Source organism: Centropristis striata, chromosome 1, assembly GCF_030273125.1.
Source record: "Centropristis striata isolate RG_2023a ecotype Rhode Island chromosome 1, C.striata_1.0, whole genome shotgun sequence".
Classification (NCBI taxonomy): domain Eukaryota; kingdom Metazoa; phylum Chordata; class Actinopteri; order Perciformes; family Serranidae; genus Centropristis; species Centropristis striata.
Window position 1 is genome coordinate 20311804 of NC_081517.1, and position 20933 is coordinate 20332736.

Consider the following 20933-nt stretch of genomic DNA (forward strand, 5'->3'; position numbering starts at 1 on the left):
ACACCCTGGCACACCTTTGGCTACGCCATTGGTTTACTCTAAGTGAACAGACATGGCGTTTCTTCATAAAATATGAGACCTTATAACTCCACAATACATTGTCCAATCTGCCTCAAACTTGTCATGCATGATGATGGTTCATCACGGACCAGTTCGACATAACAATATTTCATAAATTTGGGGGATTTGAGCAACACAGGGACACATCTCTACAATATACAAAAACATGTTGGGGCTGGCATAGTCAGGAGCAGGAACTTAAAGGAGGAGATGGCCATCTCACTCCTTAGGATCACACAGGATTAAACCAAACATTCCATAGAATAGGCAAGCACCCTACAGGGCTTTGCAGTCAAACATGTGCTGGTAGAATGTAAGATGTACGATGCTGAAAGAAAGAGACTTCTAGAGGATGGGAAACACAGTAACACCCTGGATAGTCTTCTTGGGAAAAAATCATGCAAAGAAAACAAGCCCCGATTTAATTACCTGAGGGAAACAGGACTTTTAAAGAGAATTTAGTTATGTATTTAATTATTTATAGTTGTATTGTAAATGCCATTATTTACTAATTATTTACACTATTGTTCCCCCTTTTCCCATTAAATCATTTATTTATCTTAATTGTATTATTATTATTATTACCTAATTTATTTTATTATACTTTATTTTTAATTGTATTATTATTTTCTCTCCTTATTTTCCTGTCAGTCTACTGCGCCACACTCCATTCTCCAGTAGGTGGCGGTAATGCTCCTGTACGTTGGTCTGCCAACCGCCAATAAAACTCGGAAGAAGAAGAAGAAACGCAACCTGAACGCAAAAAACAAATGACGCAACAAGGAAGCTTAGGTTCAAGCAAATATACTGTACTAGATATAGTTTAGATAGGTATAGTACAGGGGTTTCACAAACAGGTGGAGGTGTAACGTAACGCGAAGTGACAGTTTTGTCACGTCAGTTAGTTGTTGAAGCAACGGAGACTGTCAGAGCTCTGGACACTAGAAGAAAATGAAACTGTGTATTGCAGTTGTGTTGCAGTTTCTGTTGGTAGGACACATCAAGAGCTGGGATGACGGTCAGTATTGTTACCCTATTGTTACTTCATATATATATATATATATATATATATATATATATATATATATATATATATATATATATATATATATATATATATATATATATAAATATAAATATAAAAGCAGTGGCTTGGTTAAGGAAGTGGTGTAAGGAAGTGCCCCGCAGTGACTGCGGTCAAGTGAGCCGTCATTCGCTTCTCCGTAGTCAAGCCAGCCGTCCCTATATAATATGTTTCCAGTCACAAATTCCACTGCAGGTTCATTCTACAGGGCTTCAGGTATATTCTCACAAATTTACAGGAATTTTCACTGTGGAAATTCATAATAAAATGTATTTGAATATTTACTGTACAGTAATATATTACATTAAAAAAATAATTAAAATGAAACTGTCTGTTTCCAGACACTAATTTCACTGCAGGTTCATTCTATGGCATATGGCAAATATTCAAGTGCATTTTATTATGAATTTCCACAGTGAAAAGTCCTGTAAATGTGTGAGAATATACCTGTAGTCCCATAGAATGAACCTACAGTGAAATTAGTGACTGGAAACAGACAGTTTAATTTTCATGATTTAAAAAAACAAAAAACAATGTAATATTTTACTGTACAGTAAATATTCAAATGCATTTTATTATGAATTTCCACAGTGAAAATTCCTGTAAATTTGTGAGAATATACCTGAAGTCCCGTAGAATGAACCTGCAGTGAAATTAGTGACTGGAAACAGACAGTTTAATTTTAATGAATTTTAATATAATGTAATATTTTACTGTACAGTCTATATCTAAAGGCATTTTAAAAAATAAAGTGAACTTTTCTGTGATTATCATGCAATTAATCTTATTTCCATATTTATCTAATATTTGGGCCTGGTTGTGTAATACTTTATTGTAAAAACTGAAAACCGCACGTGGACACAAAAAATAAATTTTCGGCACGACGCAATTTGATTATTTCACATGGTGTGTTGATGTAACGTTAATACTTCATCTCCTCTCTGCTGGTAATAGTTTATACTGAAAAAAGGTGATAAAGAATGACAGTAAAGTGTTTATCCTCCATGTCAGCTTGCTTGGAGCAGTTTCAGTGTATTTACCGCAAATATAATAATATGATATAATGCCATAGTTTAAAGGCAAACTGGAAGTGCGTTACTTTGTAATGTTAAATTAATTTTAATTTCACACAAACACACACATACACGCACACACACGCACACACTAATATATATATATATAATATAATATATTCCAGATTTGGAATTGAATTCGTTTATTTTCAGCTAGATTGGTATCATACCATACCAACATCAAATGAGTTAAACACTACAATTTCTCAAGAAATAAAACTTTTATTGGGGACCCATTGAATTTCTCAGGGTCCCAGTCAAATTACCTGCGGGTCCCGTGGACTCAGTACACTGACCCCCATCAACATCACTGACCCCTCCCCGAACAGTATCCTCACTGACAGACTACAGGCCTGACATTTGGGCTTATCAATATTAATTTTTGGAAGAGGCAGCAAAGCTTGCAATAGTCTGTAATTTATTAACATTCATTTTATGTGTAAATGCATAATTAACATCTTAAAACGATGTCCTCTTTACAATAGTTCGTAAAATGTGGTGATTTACATTGACAAAGTAAGCCAGTAAGTTAAGTTTCTTTGTGTATTTGAGAGAGGAGGAGAAATAAAATTGACCAATACTATTTTGGTATTCAGACGCAATGAGTGGTTTAGTAGAATAAAAGTTTGAGAGGTAACTGTGTCTGAACAGGAAACCGAGGAGTACAAGTACTCTGATTGCATTATAGAACTCCAGCCAACTGTCAACATTTCTGCTGAAATCTTCAAGTTCATCTTTACAATGTAGCTTCGAGCACACTCTCTGTTTACATTAATTAAGCCCACAACCTGGATGTTTGATCAGGAAAAGCTTAAATCCCTGGGGAGCTGTGGTAGGATAAATGGCAGTTGTTTCCATTATTCAGCAGTATCTTAACTTGTGCTGTCAACTACACTATTAACATGTAAGGATGCTTATTTACCCACCCAGGCAAAATATCAATACAGCAGGCTTTATACTGATATTTGGCTACATTCCACATGTGTGTATGAATGGTCTACTTTATTCACTGCTGTGTAGAAAACAATAAAATCTGAGGATATCGATTGGAAATCTAAGGGCATGGTTTACAAATCTGTTAGCATGGATTTACACATTAAGCCATCAACATCAACATTAACATTCGGCACCCCTTTAATGAGAGCTGGGGGTGGGGGGACATGAGATTTTTAGGGGGACATAGCAGGTCAACTGTACCACATAGAAGTGATTTGAAGAATATTCATTTGAGTGACAGCTCAGCACTGCATGTCAAGTTGTTTTAGTCATAAATCTGTTATACACTGTAAAAAAATAATGTAAATTTTAAGGTGAAAAACTGCTAAACCATGACAGTAAAAGATCGTAAAATGATAAATGGGTTAATTCAGTTTCAGTAACAATAAAACACCGTAAATGTATATATCAGCCAAAACAGTATTTTTTACAGTTTGTTTTTTTGGAAACACCACTGTAAAAGTACACTTGTTGTGTATAACAAAAATATACTGTAATGTATGTACAAGCATCACTGTAATTTTTGCATTTATCTTTTGTAAAAATATTTTTTCTAACTGTTAAATGTACTAAACACCATATCTCTAACAAAATATACTGTAATATTTAATGGTAAAATCTTTAATTCATGCAGCATTTATAAAGTATTTTCTTGTCAATTATATGGCAAAACAGTGTTACTTTTGATGACAAATGATGAAAAAACTTTTTATTTATACGGTAAAAAATGGAATAAAATGGCAATCTTAAACGTGAAATCAACAGTGCTAATATATTTTTTACCATAATACTTAAAAAAAGTTCTACCATATTTATTACAGTAAAGTTCTGGCAACCACAGCTGCCGGTTTTCACCGTTACAGTGTAATAAGTAATGAATTAATACATAAATCAGCTAATTGGAATGATTAAAGTGTTCAGAGCATTATGATATGAGTATATGAATGCCATTCCAATGCTCATAAGTTGTTGTAGCAATTTTTGTGTTGACACCGTTTGTTACACAGATTTTATGCTTAATTTTACCTTAATTTAACCTCCACAACATGGATCTTCCTTTGATCTTCTCGTTTCATTTGATAACAGTATAGTACTACGTCGTCTGAAAGAGAAAACTTGGCAGGGCCTGGTGGTCGGTAAAGGGACTCATGATTTTAAAAAATCCTTTTTCCTCCTCTCACCACTGCAGGCAGTGTGATTCTGCGGGACGTCCAGGTGTTGACTCTGTACAAGGATCGCTATACGACAGCTAGGCGTTCCAGCCCAGTTCCTCAGCTTCAGTGTGTTGGAGGCTCTGCAGGATGCCAGGCCTTTGTCCCAATGGTGGTCCAGTGTCAAAACAAAGGCTGGGATGGAGTGGATGTACAGGTGAGGAGAAAGGCTCTGCTGGGCAGCTAGGACAGACAGATGAGATGCTCAGAAGGGGGAACAATACAATACAGATGAGGAAGATCAGGGAACAAAAAAACAGTTTTTAGAAGCCACAAACTGAATTCTTGGAATTTAGCTATACTAGGTATAATTAAACTCATATATTGAAACAACAGTTCAACACCCAAAAAAGTAAGCTTGTCAGTGTAGTGGTATGATGAACCATCCACTTTAGTCTGTCTAAATATGAGGGAAAATGTAATAATGTGGTCACCCCCTAACAGTGGGAGTGTAAGGCTGATATGGACAATGCCTACCGATTTGGCCGCATTGAGGTGAGCTGTGAGGGCTACAGTCACCCTGCTGATGCCCACATCCTCAAGGGCTCCTGTGGGCTGGAGTACACACTGGAACTGACTGAAGAGGGCCGGAGGACCACACAAGGAGACTGGGGCTCCCAAAGTGGATCCAAGGGATTTGGAGGTAGGAGGCTGGAGGTGTGAAATTTATTTATCTTCCCACAAAGAGTAGATATTTAGAAGCCTCCTTTTCCTTTTTGTCTGTCTCAGGTCTCGGGGGCTTTGCTTCCAGTTTCTTCAATGGTTTCTCTGGAAACAAGCATCAACATCGCCAGCAGAGCCATCAGAGCCATCAGAGCAGCGAGGACTCAGGAAGCCTGCTGGTGGTCGCTGTGCTTCTGCTCTTAGCCTACGGTGTCTACAAGCTGTTCCTCAGTGGGAACATGGCCCACTGGGGGCAGCACAGCGGGCAAGCTGGTTTCCCCGGAGATAATCACCATGGCTCCACCGGAGGACCACCTCCCCCTGGATTCAAACCTGACTTCTTAGGTAGCTATTGCTGCATGACAGTGTGGGTTTAGAGTAACAATAGAGGGTCTGGTTTGTACTACACTGCAAAAAAGGTGAGTCTAAAAACACTAAGTCTGAGGGAAATGATCTTGCTGTATGGACAGATAATTTCACTTGACAAGATTTCTTAAATTAGGATTATTAAATCTAGAAATAAGCATGTTGTACGCAGAAATAAACTCTTCAAACAAGATAAATTAAAGCTGCCAGCAGCGATGAACTGGCCCGAGCTGAGTGCACTGCAAATTATTTGTTTCTTACCAAGATAAAAGAAACTTTAGATTTAGAAGTGTTACATAATTTATCTTGTTTTAAGAGTTAATTTCTTATTTTAAGCGTTCAACATGCTTATTTCTAGATTTAACAATCTTAATTTAAGAAATCTTGTCAAGTGAAATTATCTGTCCATGCCGCAAGATCATTTCCCTCAGATTTAGTGTTTTTATCTTGTTTTTAGACACACCTTTTTTGCAGTGTACAGATTTTAAAAACACTTCCTTAAATAAATACATCTGGTGGGATGGGGTAGGTGGGGTGGGGCTGGGATGTGCTAGAATGTGTCATGTTCTTTTTTTCTTGTAGAAATAGAAGGATTTCTTTGAAATACGATTACTACCTTGCTGAAATCTCGATGTTCTTGTTTTGTGTGAAGGTAATCCTGGAGCCAACCCAGGCTATGGTTTCCACAGTGACTACACTCATGGACAACAGTACCCAAGACATCAAGCTCCCCCTGGCACTGGTACTGGCACTGGTGGAGGCTTCTGGACCGGCATGGGAACAGGAGGGTTGCTGGGTTATCTCTTTGGTCGTCAGAGGTCAGTGGAGGGAGAGAGAGAAAGACAATTCATGACTAGTATTGCAAAGCAAGAACTCTTCCACCTCCACTCCATTCAGAGCCTTGATTTTTTTGTGTGCGTGTGTTTATTTTGCAGGAGCCAGCCCCACAACTTTAACTACTCCCCGTTCACTGACAGCAGACATCGTCCTGCTGGAGGTTCCACCTCTTCCTCTGGGACTCGCACTGCCTCAGGTAGAAGGCCTGCATGTTAGCTAACAGAGCTACAATGGTGTGGAAAAGTGTCGCCCCCTTCCTGATTTCTTTTTTTTTTGCATGTTTGTCACTTAAATGTTTCACATCATCAAACAAATTTAAATATTAGTCTAAGATAACACAAGTAAACACAAAATGCCCCCCCCGTCATAACATAACTTAACTGTGGTTTATCACACCTGAGTTAAATTTCTCTCCCCGTTTGAACGTATCATACAGCTTTATTACCTCTGATATACAGATGTTGATGATAGTCAATTTTATTGATACAAAATATCTAGTTTTCTTTAGATTGTTTGTCTAGAGCAAACTTTTATATTGATTGATTGATACAGTATAACACCACACAGTGACTTTATACATATCAACCACCCACCATCCAAAATGAGTATTATTATTAGGCATTTACCCATTGAGAACGTATAAACAACTGAAAAAGTGCATGCTGTTAAATGATAAAATATTTATACAAGAACAGAGTCAATGGGCTCATTTATCAAACAAGCGTACGTCAGAAAGTGAGCTAAAGTGGGCGTACGATCATTTCTACTCAAGGCTCGGCATTTATCACTTCAGACGTTAGCGGAGGGTACGATCAGATCTCACGTCTGCTCTCAGCTCGTGTACGCAAATTTGAGTAAGCGTGAAGTCCGCACATCTGAGTCTGAGAATTGATCTTAGACTATTGTTTCGATGCCTGGAGCTGATAAAACTCTGCCGTTTTAAAAAAAAAATGGTGACAAACAAAGCATGTTTAGGATACATCGTTTATCATTAAAACATCATTTAAAATAAATACACCCTGCAACTGTGAAATTCTTTAACCAGAATACTAGCCAAGGCTATTAAATGTTGTTGTCTTCTGCTATTTACCGTTATTATTATTATTATTATTATTATTATTATCCTGCTGGACACCGGAGCTTCAGGGTCTCCTTCACCAGCGGTTCTGACCCAATAGAAACATTTCCAATACACTCTGCCACCTACTCCTCTGTCCGGGACAGAATTCTTACTAAATGTGAAGAAGTGAATAATATCTCTCCATAATAATAATAATTTTTATAAAAAAAAAAAAATAATAATAATTAATATTTGCATATTATGTCTGCTATTAGGCTTTATATAACACAATGTATAAATGGAGTTGGATGGTCCACTGCTACTCTGCTGACAGCACCACTGATTTCCTTCCTTTTCACTTTTTATGCTGCCAAACAAAACCAGTTTGTTATTGCAGCTGTTGGACGTCAGCTTTTCACTTTCTGCCTCTGAGAAATTCCTCTTCTTTTGTGATTAAAAGTAAGATTTAAACATTGTTTACCTCCTGGATGCAACCAAAAAGCTGTGGAAAATTTAAGTCTGTCCTCAAAATTTAAACTTTTTTGCGTATACACTTTTTATTTCATAAACCTCCGTCGCTGCGTATTTCTGTGAAATGTCTGTTTTGCTCCTGTTGTTGTTGTCATAGCGCACTTTGCTAATAAAGGTGAGTTAAAAAAAAGAATTGTGGCTGTATTGCGTTCGGTAATCTTTAGGGCGTGACATTCAAATGACGCTTGTTTTCAGCCGCCACATTTATCAATGTCCGATCATTCTTACGTTGTGAACAGTGAACCCTGTCGTAAGACGAAATATACATACGCTCAGATCTGCGCTCAGTTTGTTTGATAAATAAGGACCAAAGTAACTGCAGTTTAGTTTGTGGTCAAGGGGACCATTAAAATCTGATTTTCCAGCCCAGGAGAAGTGTGCATCTCATAACTCTGCTTTGCTTTTAAACAGGAGGCTACATCCTGCGCTTGCCCTTTTTTTCCACCTATATATAGATATAGTTGCTGACAACAAGTGAAGTCAAATAGTAGATAGCATCATCTGTAATTTAAAAAAGAGAATTTCAATCATCACATTTTTAGAGATTTCCTGATTACCTTCTTTTTCATTTTTTTGTTAAGTAAGCCGTTATAACGACCAGAACAAATTTTTCAGATTATTCTGACATCTGAGGAATGCAGCACTAAGGCCCAGTCATCCAATGTTAACAAAAGCCAAAATGAATTTGTGTATTCACAAATTCAGATCTTGTGATTTAGATCCGCTCCAAAATGTTACAGGTTCTTCCTCGGCCCAAGCTGAAGCCTTCCACCAAGTTTTGTGAAAATAGTATTTTTTGTAATGCTGCTGACAGACAACCTAACAGCCCCAAAAACATGATCTCTTTAGCAGAGGTAATATCAGGATTAGATCAGGATCTTGTGTTTATGAGATAGTAGCTGTTGTAATTATGAGCTAATGCCTCAAATTGTCCTGATGAATGAAAATGCATTCATAATTAACATTTCAGTAGTGCCAAGACATGCTGTAGGTACAGCTGGCTGACTAAATGTCTTTGTTTGTCAGGTTTTGGCGGAACCAAGAGAAGATAGAAGATGCGGACGGATAAGGGACGGCACTGAGCTGGTCAGTGTCGGCTTGTGGAAAAGCCCCTCAGTGAGAGAAGACATTCTCTTTATGTATTTGTCCAACAACATAATAACGTTGTTACTCTTTTCTACATTCCTCTGAAGGGGATACTTTGATGTCAGCTACTCCCAGAAAGCGCTGTTTTTTGTATGTAAAAGTTTGGTTTGAGCATAATGCTGGTTTCACACTGGAGGCAGAAGCTCCACTATGAGCAGTAGTTCACCTGATGTGAACCAGTTGTTCATTGATTGGATCAGCATTTAGTAGGCAAGGCATTTCAATGGTAATCTACTCTTTGATTGATACATTTATTTATGTGGTCTTAAGGATTAAGTCTATTTTCCAACTATCTGTTGATTTTCTTTGAGTGAATCAGTGTGCTGTACCTCGGGTGCAGAGAGATATCTATTAACAATGAAGCACCTTTTGCATTCACATCAAAGGCAGATATGAAGATAAGAATATGTACACAACAAACAAGAACTATGACAGAAATGATTTCAATTGGGGAAAAGAACAATGGAGAAAAAAACAATGTTTTCTGTACATTCGTTCTACCTGCTAGTAGCCTGGCAGCCTTTTAAACCTGAACTTTTTAAGTGTTTTATTTAGAGGATATATTTTGATTTTGAGGACATGAAGTGTAATATTTTCAAAACTGACTAATAAAGAGACCCCTTGATTTTTCTTCTTGTGTGTATTTGTGTGTGCTTGGTCAATAATAATAATGGTCATAATAATTTCAATAATTTCACTCTTCAAGAAATGTAAAAATAAAGTATCCACTGATTATAATGATATTGATATTAAAGTTATCAAATTGGTAATAGATGGGATTTTCAAACCTGTAAACATATTTTTAATTTGTCCTTACAGAGAGGCCAATTTCCTAACAGCATAAAAATAGCCAAGGTTATACCATTGTACAAAACTGGAAATAAATGCAACTTCACAAACTACAGGCCTATCTCACTTCTACCACAATTCTCAAACTTCATGAAAAACTTTTTCATAATAAACTGGACAATTTTCATTGATAAACACAAAATACTCTCTGACAGTCAGTATGGATTCAGTCATCTTGCAGAAATATAAAATAAATAATAAAATAAATAAAAATAAATATGCAATTGGAGTGTTCATCAACTTTAAAGCATTTGATACTATAAATCATGAAATACTAATCAATAAGTCTGAACAGTATGTGATAAGGGGATTAGCACTGGAGTGGGTTAAAAGTGCTAGGTCCAAATCTATTTTAAAAATACATCAATGACATATGCAGGACATCGCAATTACTGAAGTTCATACTGTTTGCTGATGACACATAACCTGGGGCAACAGCAACTTTTGGATGTAATCACAACTGAATGAAGCAAAATCATTTTTTGGGTTGAAACTAACAAGCTTTCATTATTTTAAACAAAACAAAAATCATGGTATTTGGAAACAGTAAAATCATCAATCAAGCTCAGGTGAACACAGAGGGGGTTAACATAGAAAGGGTTCATGAAATCAAATTCCTTTGGGTGACAATAGACGACCGAAATCTCCTCCTGGAAATCTCACATCAGACACATCAGCACCAAACTGTCAAGAAGTATTTCAGTTCTAGCGAAAACAAAGTGCCTTCGAAATAAAAAATCACTCTACATTCTCTACTGTTCACTGGTTTTACCTTATTTAGTTTGTTGCACGGAGGTCTGGGGTAACACATATATCAGTCTCCTACAACCATTATTCATACTACAGAAGCAAGCCATCAGAATAATTCACTCTGGTAAAGCTGTCAGAGTTATAATTTGGGCGTACGACGCAAAGATGCGCCACCAAAACCACCAACAGCCTCATTGGGTCCCATATTAAAAACGCAGGAAGATTTTGGAAAAAGTGAGATTTAACTGTTTTTTTAGATCGCTCTAACAAAGCCATTTTTTCATTTTTCTTAAAAAAAAAAACATATGTAGAGGTTCAGGAAGAACTCCGGACGCTCAAAGTGAAGTCGGATCAATGATAGGTATTATGGTTTTGCCAAAAATGCTTTCTGTTCGAGGCCAGAAATTTCACTCTGCCCACCTCTGGCTGCTTTCACTCTGCCAGAAGATTCCACAGCTGTTAATTCTGTTGATTGCTCTGCTCTGATTGGTCGACCCCACTCTTTGATGTTTTGATGTGATTACAGTTACAGATACACGCACACACACACACACACACACTGGTCATTTAATGTAATAACAGTTAAAGATACACTCACGCACACACACACACTGGTCATTTAATGTAATAACAGTTAAAGATACACGCACGCACACACATATGCGCGCGTAAGCGCGCACACTCCTCCAGATACAAATGTTTCACACACACACATTTTGAGGTTAAAGGGCATAGGTTGCTGTATAAATAAATACTTGAAGAGGAATAGTATCATAACATTACTAGTATTAATTGTTTGAAATCTCTGAAGAATCTCATCATAGTGTACACACACCGGCAGTAGCCCCCGTGGCCCTTTCAAAATTTCCCCCAGAGGAAATTTTCTAGTTTTCTTTGTGATGCTGCAGTTTGCAGGTAAGGAAACAAAACACAAGTATGATCACAAGAGACGTTACAAACTGAGACAGCTGAGTTTGTTTTGAGCAAATTGCGTCGAGTGGGTTCTTGTGAAAGGAAGTGTAACTGTCTCTGAGACAGTTTTATTTGTGCTTGTTTTTTGTTTCATACAAATTCATAATCATTCAAGTTCATAAGGTCAATAAAAGGTGATTAAAAATGATAAGATGTTAAGAAGGTTTATAAACATGTCTAAAGGATAAAAAGTTTGGTTAAAATGTATTGCCTTTTTTTGACAGACTTTTATTGTGAAGTATAAAAGGGTCACAGTCTGATTTGAAGGCATTGTGGGAGATGTGAGGTTGAAATGTGAGGCCGGGTCAGTTTATTATGGTTGAGTTGAATTGAATTCAGTTGATTCTGACCCATAGTCAGAGCAGTGCGGTAATTCTACATGTGGTCCAAGTGGCGCACACAGTAATTTTCTGTTTCATTATTATGTATAACGCTCTTCACTCTTCTTAACTAGTCTTGGACTATTTTGTCCATTTTTGAATCCTTTTCATGTCTTTTCATGTCTTTTTTGGTCATTTTGTGTCTTTTTTTTTTTTAGTTATTTTGTGTCTTTTTTGTCATTTTGTGTCTTTTTTGGTCATTTTGTGTCAGTTGTTGTGTCTTTTTTTAGTTTTTTGTGTCTTTTTTTGTTAATTTTGTGTCTGTTGTTGTGTCTTTTTTTTGTCATTTTGTCTCTTTTCTTCTGTGTCTTTTATGGTCAATTTGTGTCTTTTTTTTAGTCATTTTTGTGTCTTTTTTTCTAGTCATGAAGAAGTCGTGCTCCGGCGCTTTCGTGGACTCCAGAGGGTTAATGTGCCCTATTATGGACATTTGTAATGTTTTTGAAGTTCATTTAGTCCAGCCATGTCTGTTGTGCTTATGTGCTTCGGACATTACAATGAGCCTTAACAGAGCGTGGGAGTTGGATGTGTTTTTCAAACTTGTATGTCTTTATTTATTTGTAGTTTTGTGTCTGCAGAAGTACACAGAGAGAGACAAAAATAAACCTTCAAGACTTCTGTATGAATCATGGCCATTCATTTCATTGGACCGGTGTAGTTACAGGAAGTCTGCTGTTTTAAGATAATGCACACTGGCATAGGTTGCTGTATAAATAAATACTTGAAAAGGAATGCTTGTTGTAGGTGTGCTCCTTGTATATTATATAGTATCATAACATTACTAGTATTAATTGTTTGAAATCTCTGAAGAATTTCACCATAGTGTACACACACCGGCAGTAGCCCCCGTGGCCCATTCAGAATTTCCCCAGAGGAAATTTTCTAGTTTCTTATCATATTCAATAACATCTCTCTCTCTCTCTTTCTCTGTCCCTTTGCTTTTAACAAAGTGTGTTGAGTGAATTTTTGTGAAAGGAAGTCCGCTGTTTTTCAGATAATGCTCACATCTCATCACTATGAAAGCCATATTATTGTCACGGATAATTTTGGATATTTTTCTCTCATCTTCAACAGTATTAACTGGACTACATTCTACCTACATCATGGCCAGACATGGAGACGAGGTCACTTTGCCTTGTGACAATGTCATAAAAAATCAACACAAATGTAACCAAACTTCTTGGTTTTACAATCGTCAAAAAGGAGGAACAGCAGAAGAGCTGATTAGTCTTGGTCAGATTGGTAAAAGTGAGATAGCTGAAGAGTGTGACAGCAGACTGAGTGTGACAGCAGACTGTTCTCTGGTTATAAAGAACGTCAGACGTGAGGATGTTGGCCGTTACAGCTGCAGACAGTTCAACAGAGCAGGACAACAACCAGGTGGAGATGCTCTGGTTGTTCTGTCTGTTATTAACAGTAAGTATTTACTACATAATGTTTTCAGCTCAAACTGTCTTGTTAGAATAACAATTATATTAATGACGATTTCAGTGATGAAGTTAATTTCACTCTTCTCTCTCTTTTCTCTCACAATATCTCTATCTTCACCAGTCAGTGAATATCTGAACGGTGATCAAACTCGCTTGTTCTGCATTGTGTATAAAAATGATGAATGTGAACACACGGTTCAGTGGTTGTTTGATGGTAACTTTAATGACGTGGAGACAACAGCAGGTTCCTGTTCAGCCTGGATAACTTTTCCAACTCGTCATCTGAGTCAGAAATCAAAGTTCTACGAGTCTCTGAAGTGCAACATGACAGTTAAGAGGAGTGGAGAAACGCTGCTCGTTTTAACAGGCAAGTTGAGTCTTATTTGATAATTTCTATATTTGAAAATTATAATATTTTTTACTCATTTCAGATGGTAAACATGATGTATTTTATCATTGATGCAGTTGTTTTGTCATTTCTTATCATATTCAACAACAACATTCAACTCTGTCTCTCTGTCCCTTTGTTTTGAACAAAGTGTGTTGAGTGAATTTTTGTGAAAGGAAGTCCACTGTTTTTCAGATAATGCTCACACTTAACTATAACTATGAAACCCATTTTTTTGTCACGGATCATTTTTGATATTTTCTCTCATCTTCAACAGTATTAACTGGATTAAATTCTACCTACATCATGGCCAGACATGGAGACGAGGTCACTTTGCCTTGTGACAATGTCATAAAAAATCAACACAAATGTAACCAAACTTCTTGGTTTTACAGTCGTCACAAAGGAAAAACAGCAGAAGAGCTGATTAGTCTTGGTCAGATTGGTAAAAGTGAGATAGCTGAAGCTAAATCCAACAGACTGAATGTGACAGCAGACTGTTCTCTGGTTATAAAGAACGTCACACTTCAGGATGTTGGTTGTTACAGCTGCAGACAGTTCAACACAGCAGGACAACAACAAGGTGGAGATGCTCTGGTTGTTCTGTCTGTTATTTTCAGTGAGTATTTACATCATAATGTTTTCAGATCAAACTGTGTTGTTAGAATAACATACCAAAATATTATTTTAATCATGATTACAGTGATGAAGTTAATTTCACTCATAATTTCTCCATCTTCACCAGTCGATGAGGGTCAGAACGGTGATCAAACTACCTTGTTCTGCAAAGTGCTTCCCTATGGTGGATGTGAACACACAGTTCAGTGGTTGTTTGATGGGTTGCCTGGTTGACATTTCCAACTCCTCATCCTAGTCAGAAGTCAAAGTTCTACGAGTCTCTGAAGTGCAATGTGACAAAAAACAGGAGTGAGAAAACGCTGCTCCTCTGGTCTTCACTTGAGAAAACAGGCAAGTTTAGTCTTATTTGATGATTTTTATATTGAAGATTATAGTATAGTGTAGTATTTTTACTCATTTCAGAGGGTAAACATGGGGTATTATATCATCGATGGTGTTGTTTTGTCATATTCAACAACATCTCTCTCTCTCTCTCTCTCTCTCTCTCTCTCTCTCTCTGTCTCTCTTTAGCTGTGGATGGAGATATTCATGTTGATTCTGATTCTCTCTTAGCTACAGGGTTTTTGAATAGAACACACAGCTGCAGCCAAAATGTTTCTAATGTTTTTATTATAATTTAGATTCAAAGGATGTGGCTGAAGGTATCGACACCTTACATCCCTCTTTCTCTCCTTGGTGGAGGATCATCATCATTGTGCTTGTGGGTTTAGCAGCTCTCATAACAGCTGTTGTGGTGGTCAACATGTGGATAAGAACTAAAGGTGAGAACATTCACCGATGTCATTTTTATGAAACCTGGATTTTTACAGTGAAAACTAAAGTTCACTACTTTTTTTGTCCTATCAGGGAACCAAACACAGAGGGAAGACAATGCTGTGAGTATTAAAACTGTTGTTATTAAAAGCTTGTGACTGTTTACAGCTGGAGTAAATAGCACTGATTGTATTACATTGAATGTAAGTGGCTGCAGTAACAGAGGTGATTTACTTTTTTCCGTTTTATCTCAGAATCTCAGGTATGTTCTGTTTTTTTTCCACAGGAGCAGAATGATGAGGGTGAAGATGAAGATGAAGGTTCAGTGATGTATGAAAACGTTGGAGAACCTTCTGCTTCTATCAGACTCCACCGATCAACAACTTCGACTGTAAAAGAAACACAGAACATAATTTGAAGTGCTTTGCTAGATAATGTCAAACTTCTCTTTCAGATTTAAACATTTTCTATTCAGCACTGACAGCTACGCCATTGTTAAACTATTGAGTATTGATTTGTAAAGATCAACAGATTGTTGTTTTTTATCATTATCGTTTAGACTTTATAGTTATTCTTTAAAAACATAGGCTACATGGTATGAAGTGTAATATAACTGCCATGTTTTCAGACGTTTATTCATTTTTTCTGTAAACATGTTAATTGGAAGTCTAATATGTTTCATATGCTTTGCTATGTGCGCTTGAGTGAGCTTTCACAACCCTAACAGAGTCTTGTTAGAATTATATAATTGATTGATTGATTGCTTGATAACCACTTTGTGTTTTTTGTAAAATATATTATATATTGGAATGAAAAATAAGCCTACAGTAAGTAAAATGTGTCGGGAAGAAGAATAAAAGCCACCCTAAAACTGCTTGTTTTGGTTCAGAGGTTTAATAAGCCATTAAATGTACCAAAATTTTCAGCATGAGTGAACAGATAAAAATGTGACACAAATCAGTATTTCTCTTTTAATTCGCTTGACAGCCCTGATTTACATATGATGAAGATGTTTATAATAAAGAAAATAACACAAAAATAAGTTTGGGAAAATAAATAAGAGGGGACATTAATGGAAAATAATACAGCAATAAATAAATACATAAATAAATAAATAAAGTAAAAATAAATTAAGATGAATCAAAGACACAGGCGAATCAATAAGAAGGTAAATAAATATACTAGAAAATTTAAACAAATATAAATGTATGTCACATTTGCTCAATAAATTAATTTATTTTTTTACCATTTTGGTACATTTTTGGTTGTTTATTATTTTGGCACCCTCTGTCCCCCACACTTCCTGCTCATGTTTCAGTTTGTATCAGAAACAGAAATGTGGTTATAGCGTGAAGGAAAAGGTCAAAGATCACGTGTGAAGAAGTGATCTTCTGTGTGTGTGTGTGTGTGTGTGTGTGTGTGTGTGTGTGTGTGTGTGTGTGAGGGGGCTTGGATTACTGTGCTTGGATGCAATGTATGATTAACAGAAGCTTCTTTAAACACCGGTGCACACTGAACTTGAGAAAGCTCTTTATTTAGCCCTGTGGGAGCACCCTGGTTACTGGGAGGTTTGTACCGAGATCCATGGGGTCAGCAAAGTCACCATGGGGTCCTCCTCCATGACAAGTTTTCAGTCAGCAGGAGGACATCATCAACCACTGTCTGTTCTGCAAACAGCTCTCTTCCTCTTAGCACCCTGGACAGGAAGTCCACATCTTTGCAGCGCTTTGAGTGGTCGCAAAGCGACTAGAAAAGCGCTTTATAAGTGCAGGTCCATTTACCATTACCATTTACTTAAGGAGTATGCAACAGTGCACACAAGCAAGTGTAGCATCGTGTGTATCTGTCTCAGAGAGGGAGAAACCTCACGTACTTGGTTATGGGCTGTATTTGGCTTTCCCAGCTCTGCTAGATGCACTGCAAGGGCGACTTGTTAGCTAAACCGGTATGGAAATAGTTTCAATAATGTGTGGGGCTAAAAAAATAACCGTTAGTTGAGCTAAACAACAAGAGTGTGGCAAGTTAGTACGCTAAACAGTGCACTGCAGAAGTGCACAGCCTCAATAACGACTCGTAGATATTGGTCTTGACAAGCGTTTTGAAAAGGTTTCTTTAGGTTGTCCCCATACACAATGTTGACACAATCCTCATACTGATGTGTTGTACTGAGTGTACTGATTGAAAGGGAACAGAGGGTTTTCCTGTTGGGAGGAGTAAGAGTGTGCCATTTAAACTGGACAGCATAAAAAACCCACAAGGTTGCCTTCTTGTTCTAGTGCCTCTGATCCTGGCTCCTGTAGAGTTAGCAACTGCTACTGGTGCCCATGGTTACCACCTTAGAGCTCCAAAAGATAACCTGCTGCTACTGCCTGAAGGGAAACTTTCCCCTCAGAACAGCCAGGTTAAACAATATATTTCTAGATTGCAAGTGTTAGACCAAAAGTTGGATCTATCCTATAATTAGCTCTCCAGTTAGCTTGCTGCACTACCTACTTTGGTGCTTCCTTAACTCTCAGCAGCTGAATGGTACATTAAATCAATTTCATAAGTCAACATTGACAACATCATTCGCAGATTGTACCTGGTCTACACCGTATGGCCGGCTAACTGACGAGCTAACTTTGTGTGTCAAACTATTTCTGGCGGGTGGAAACAGAATCCGTTTCTTTTTACACTTGTGTCACTTCGCGGGAACAGAATGTGGCGGGAGCGGGTGCGAGTGTGTTTGATTAAAACAGGTGTGTTGTTCACCACTCTCACTTTTCTGATTCTACACTGCGGCGCGTCTGGTGTGTCACGTCGCCGTGCATGTCCGTGTCTCCTCGGCGCAACATTAAGAGCATGGAGCGACGGTGAGCCGGAGGGGGCAAGCAGTTAGGTCGGAGCGCGTGCTTGGGTGCAGTAGAGCTCAGAGCGGGGCGCTGTAGCCAGCGTCTCCCACTCTCCTAGTTCTGCACTTATCCGTTTGGCGTCCTGGTGTGTATCCGGTCATCGGCCACCACGACGAGGTCTGCTGCTGTCCTGGCTCTGCTAAGTGTGGACTGAGAAGCTCCACTGTCTCGGGTCATTCCACGTGTCCACAGTTTCGGTCCTTTGTGGACGAGATTCACACAAATTAAAGCCAAGTTTGGCTCGCCTGTCGCCTGTCTTTTTAATTAGTTTTCATAAGTCAATATTAATTTCAAAGAGTAAATATTTCGTTTGTTTAATTAAGCTTGTTTCTGTTTAGGGTTTGATTAATAATAGTTTGGGTTATTTTTCTCATTATATTAGGTTGATAATTATATTCTTTTGTTTAATGTTTGATTTGTTTCTATCTAGTCTAAGTTGGGTTATATTAGGATTGTGTTTCTTTTGTTAATTTGTTTAGAGTTGTTGATATTTCTATTCTGTTAATTGTGTTTCTGTTTAGCGTTTGATCAATAATAGTTTGGGTTGTTTAGAGTTTTTGGCTCTTTTAACTGAATTGCCCCAGATGTCCCCACACTGTGCTTGATATTAATTTGTGTTTCTTTATTTTACTATAGGTGCTGGGTCCAAGCGAGCGGCAGCCTTCCCCTGGTGGTGGTGTTTGACACAGTTTGGTTGCAGTGCACTGGTGGTTTAGTTGTATTTATCCCCTTTTGAGTTCCCTGCCGCCGTGGTAAGCCCAGCCCTATTGGCAGAGCTGCCAAGTGTCACGCTTTGAGTGTGACAGTCACGCAATTTAACCCATTCTCACACCACACGCCACACTTGACATTTCTCACGCTTATTTTTCCCCATTCAATACTCTGAATACTGTATTTATTTTTTTCATGGTAATAAACTTTCGTCCTCGTGGCTTGCCGTATCTCGAGTAACTCTGATTGACTGACCGAGATAACCAATCCCAGACCAATCCATCAGTCCTTTGTGCCTAAATCTAACCAACCGCGGAAGGCACCACGCAATATAAACCAATCAGAAGCAACGAAAGGCGGGTCTTGGCGTCTCTAACTTTCTTTCACACACAACAGCGCCGACATTTAAAACCCACTCGACGTTGCTTGAAGACAGATGGTAATTAACTACTCAATTTTGTTGACAGTTGATTCACTGTTTCTCCTTGAGTTTCCTAGTTAATATGTACTGTTTTAAGGCTGCTATAAGTCTATCACTGTCCTGTATTTGTTGCAGAGCTGTGTAACATTTATTTGCCTCTTCTCTTGACCAGTTCACACTTGAAAAAGAGACTCTAACGTTAGTCTCAATGTGTGTGTGTCAGAGTTACAGACTTGTGAATATCAATTTAGACCCCCCTAAAGCAGTGTTTCTCAAAATTCTAAATTTCAAGGTCTATCCTTAACTCTGACAGTGTACAAATGGAACCAAATTAGCTTTATTGGCATGAATGGTATCAACCTTTGTTGCATAAAGCAGAACATACATACAGACATGCAATTCAATTACAATACAATTAATACAATACATTAAATATTAATACAAACATATTAAATATTTTACATTAAATATATTTCATATTAAATCTCTCTCCTTCGCGCTCTTGCTCTATCTCTTTTGGCAAACATGGCGGAAGGCGGAGCAGACACGCCCATAGACAAATAGACGCAGCATCAGCTGCTGTGACGCGAGAAATTCGGCCGCCATCTTGGAGTGGTGATCCGCTCCACTCAGTGTAATTAGTTTGACAGGAGCATGTAACTGTCAGCGCATTTAATTAATCTTACCTCACTGAATACTACTGATTTTCACTCGTTTTTTTGTCATACGTGTAGCTATGATAAAGGACACATGTTTTGGCATGTTTTATTATTCATAGTTGGCTTAACAGTAATTGAATATTCTTATATGCTATAAGTGACCAGACGTCCGAGATTAAAAAAAAGACACAAAATAACTAAAAAAAAATCACACAAAATGACAGAAAAAACCCTAAATTACTTTAAAAAAAAAGAAAGAAAATGACTATGAAATTAATGACTAATGAAATTACTAAAAAAGACACAAAATGACCTTAAAAAGACACAAAATGACCAAAAAAAGACACAACATAACTAAAAAGGACACAAAATGACAAAAAAAACCTAAACTACTTAAAAAAGACACAAAATGACCTAAAAAGACACAAAATAACTATTAAGGACACAAAATGACCAAAAAAAGACATAAAATAATGAAAAAAATCACACAAAATGACAGAAAAAAACCTAAATTACTTAAAAAAGACACAAAACGACAGAAAAAAGACACATTACTAAAAAAAGACACAACATTACTAAAAAAGACACAGAATGAACAAAAAAGACACAAAATAACTAAAAAGACACAAAATGACAGAAAAAAAGACACAAAATAACTAAAAAAACACACAAAATGACAGAAAAAAACCTGAATTACTTTTAAAAAAGACACAAAATGACCTAAAAAAGACACAAAAAAAACAAAAAAGACACAAAATAACTAAAAAGGACACAAAATGACAAAAAACGAAATTACTTAAAAAAGACACAAAATGACAGAAAAAAGACACAAAATAACTAAAAAGGACACAAAATGACCAAAAAAAGACACAAAATAACTAAAAAAGACACAAAATGACCAAAAAAGTGCCATGGGAAAGAGAGAAAGATGGCCTATATTTTGCATTTTGTTGTCCAAGTAGCTGTTACTTTGTTCAGTGACAATAAAGTTCAATCTAATCAATTCTAATGACTGTTGATTGAGGGTGTGTGGTGGCAGCGGGGCTCAATGGGTGCTCAGCAG

General features: G+C 37.2%; 1 protein-coding gene across 1 annotated transcript; it reads left to right on the forward strand.

The window, feature by feature from the left end:
• Nucleotides 1-802: 802 nt before the first annotated feature.
• Nucleotides 803-9657, forward strand: saraf (store-operated calcium entry-associated regulatory factor). The gene is made up of 7 exons (XM_059342147.1): nucleotides 803-1078; nucleotides 4403-4581; nucleotides 4869-5067; nucleotides 5154-5432; nucleotides 6106-6271; nucleotides 6389-6486; nucleotides 8908-9657. The coding sequence occupies exons 1-7, from the start codon at nucleotides 1012-1014 to the stop codon at nucleotides 8931-8933; spliced, it is 1014 nt and encodes a 337-aa protein (XP_059198130.1). The 5' UTR covers nucleotides 803-1011; the 3' UTR covers nucleotides 8934-9657.
• The last annotated feature ends 11276 nt before the right edge of the window (nucleotides 9658-20933 follow it).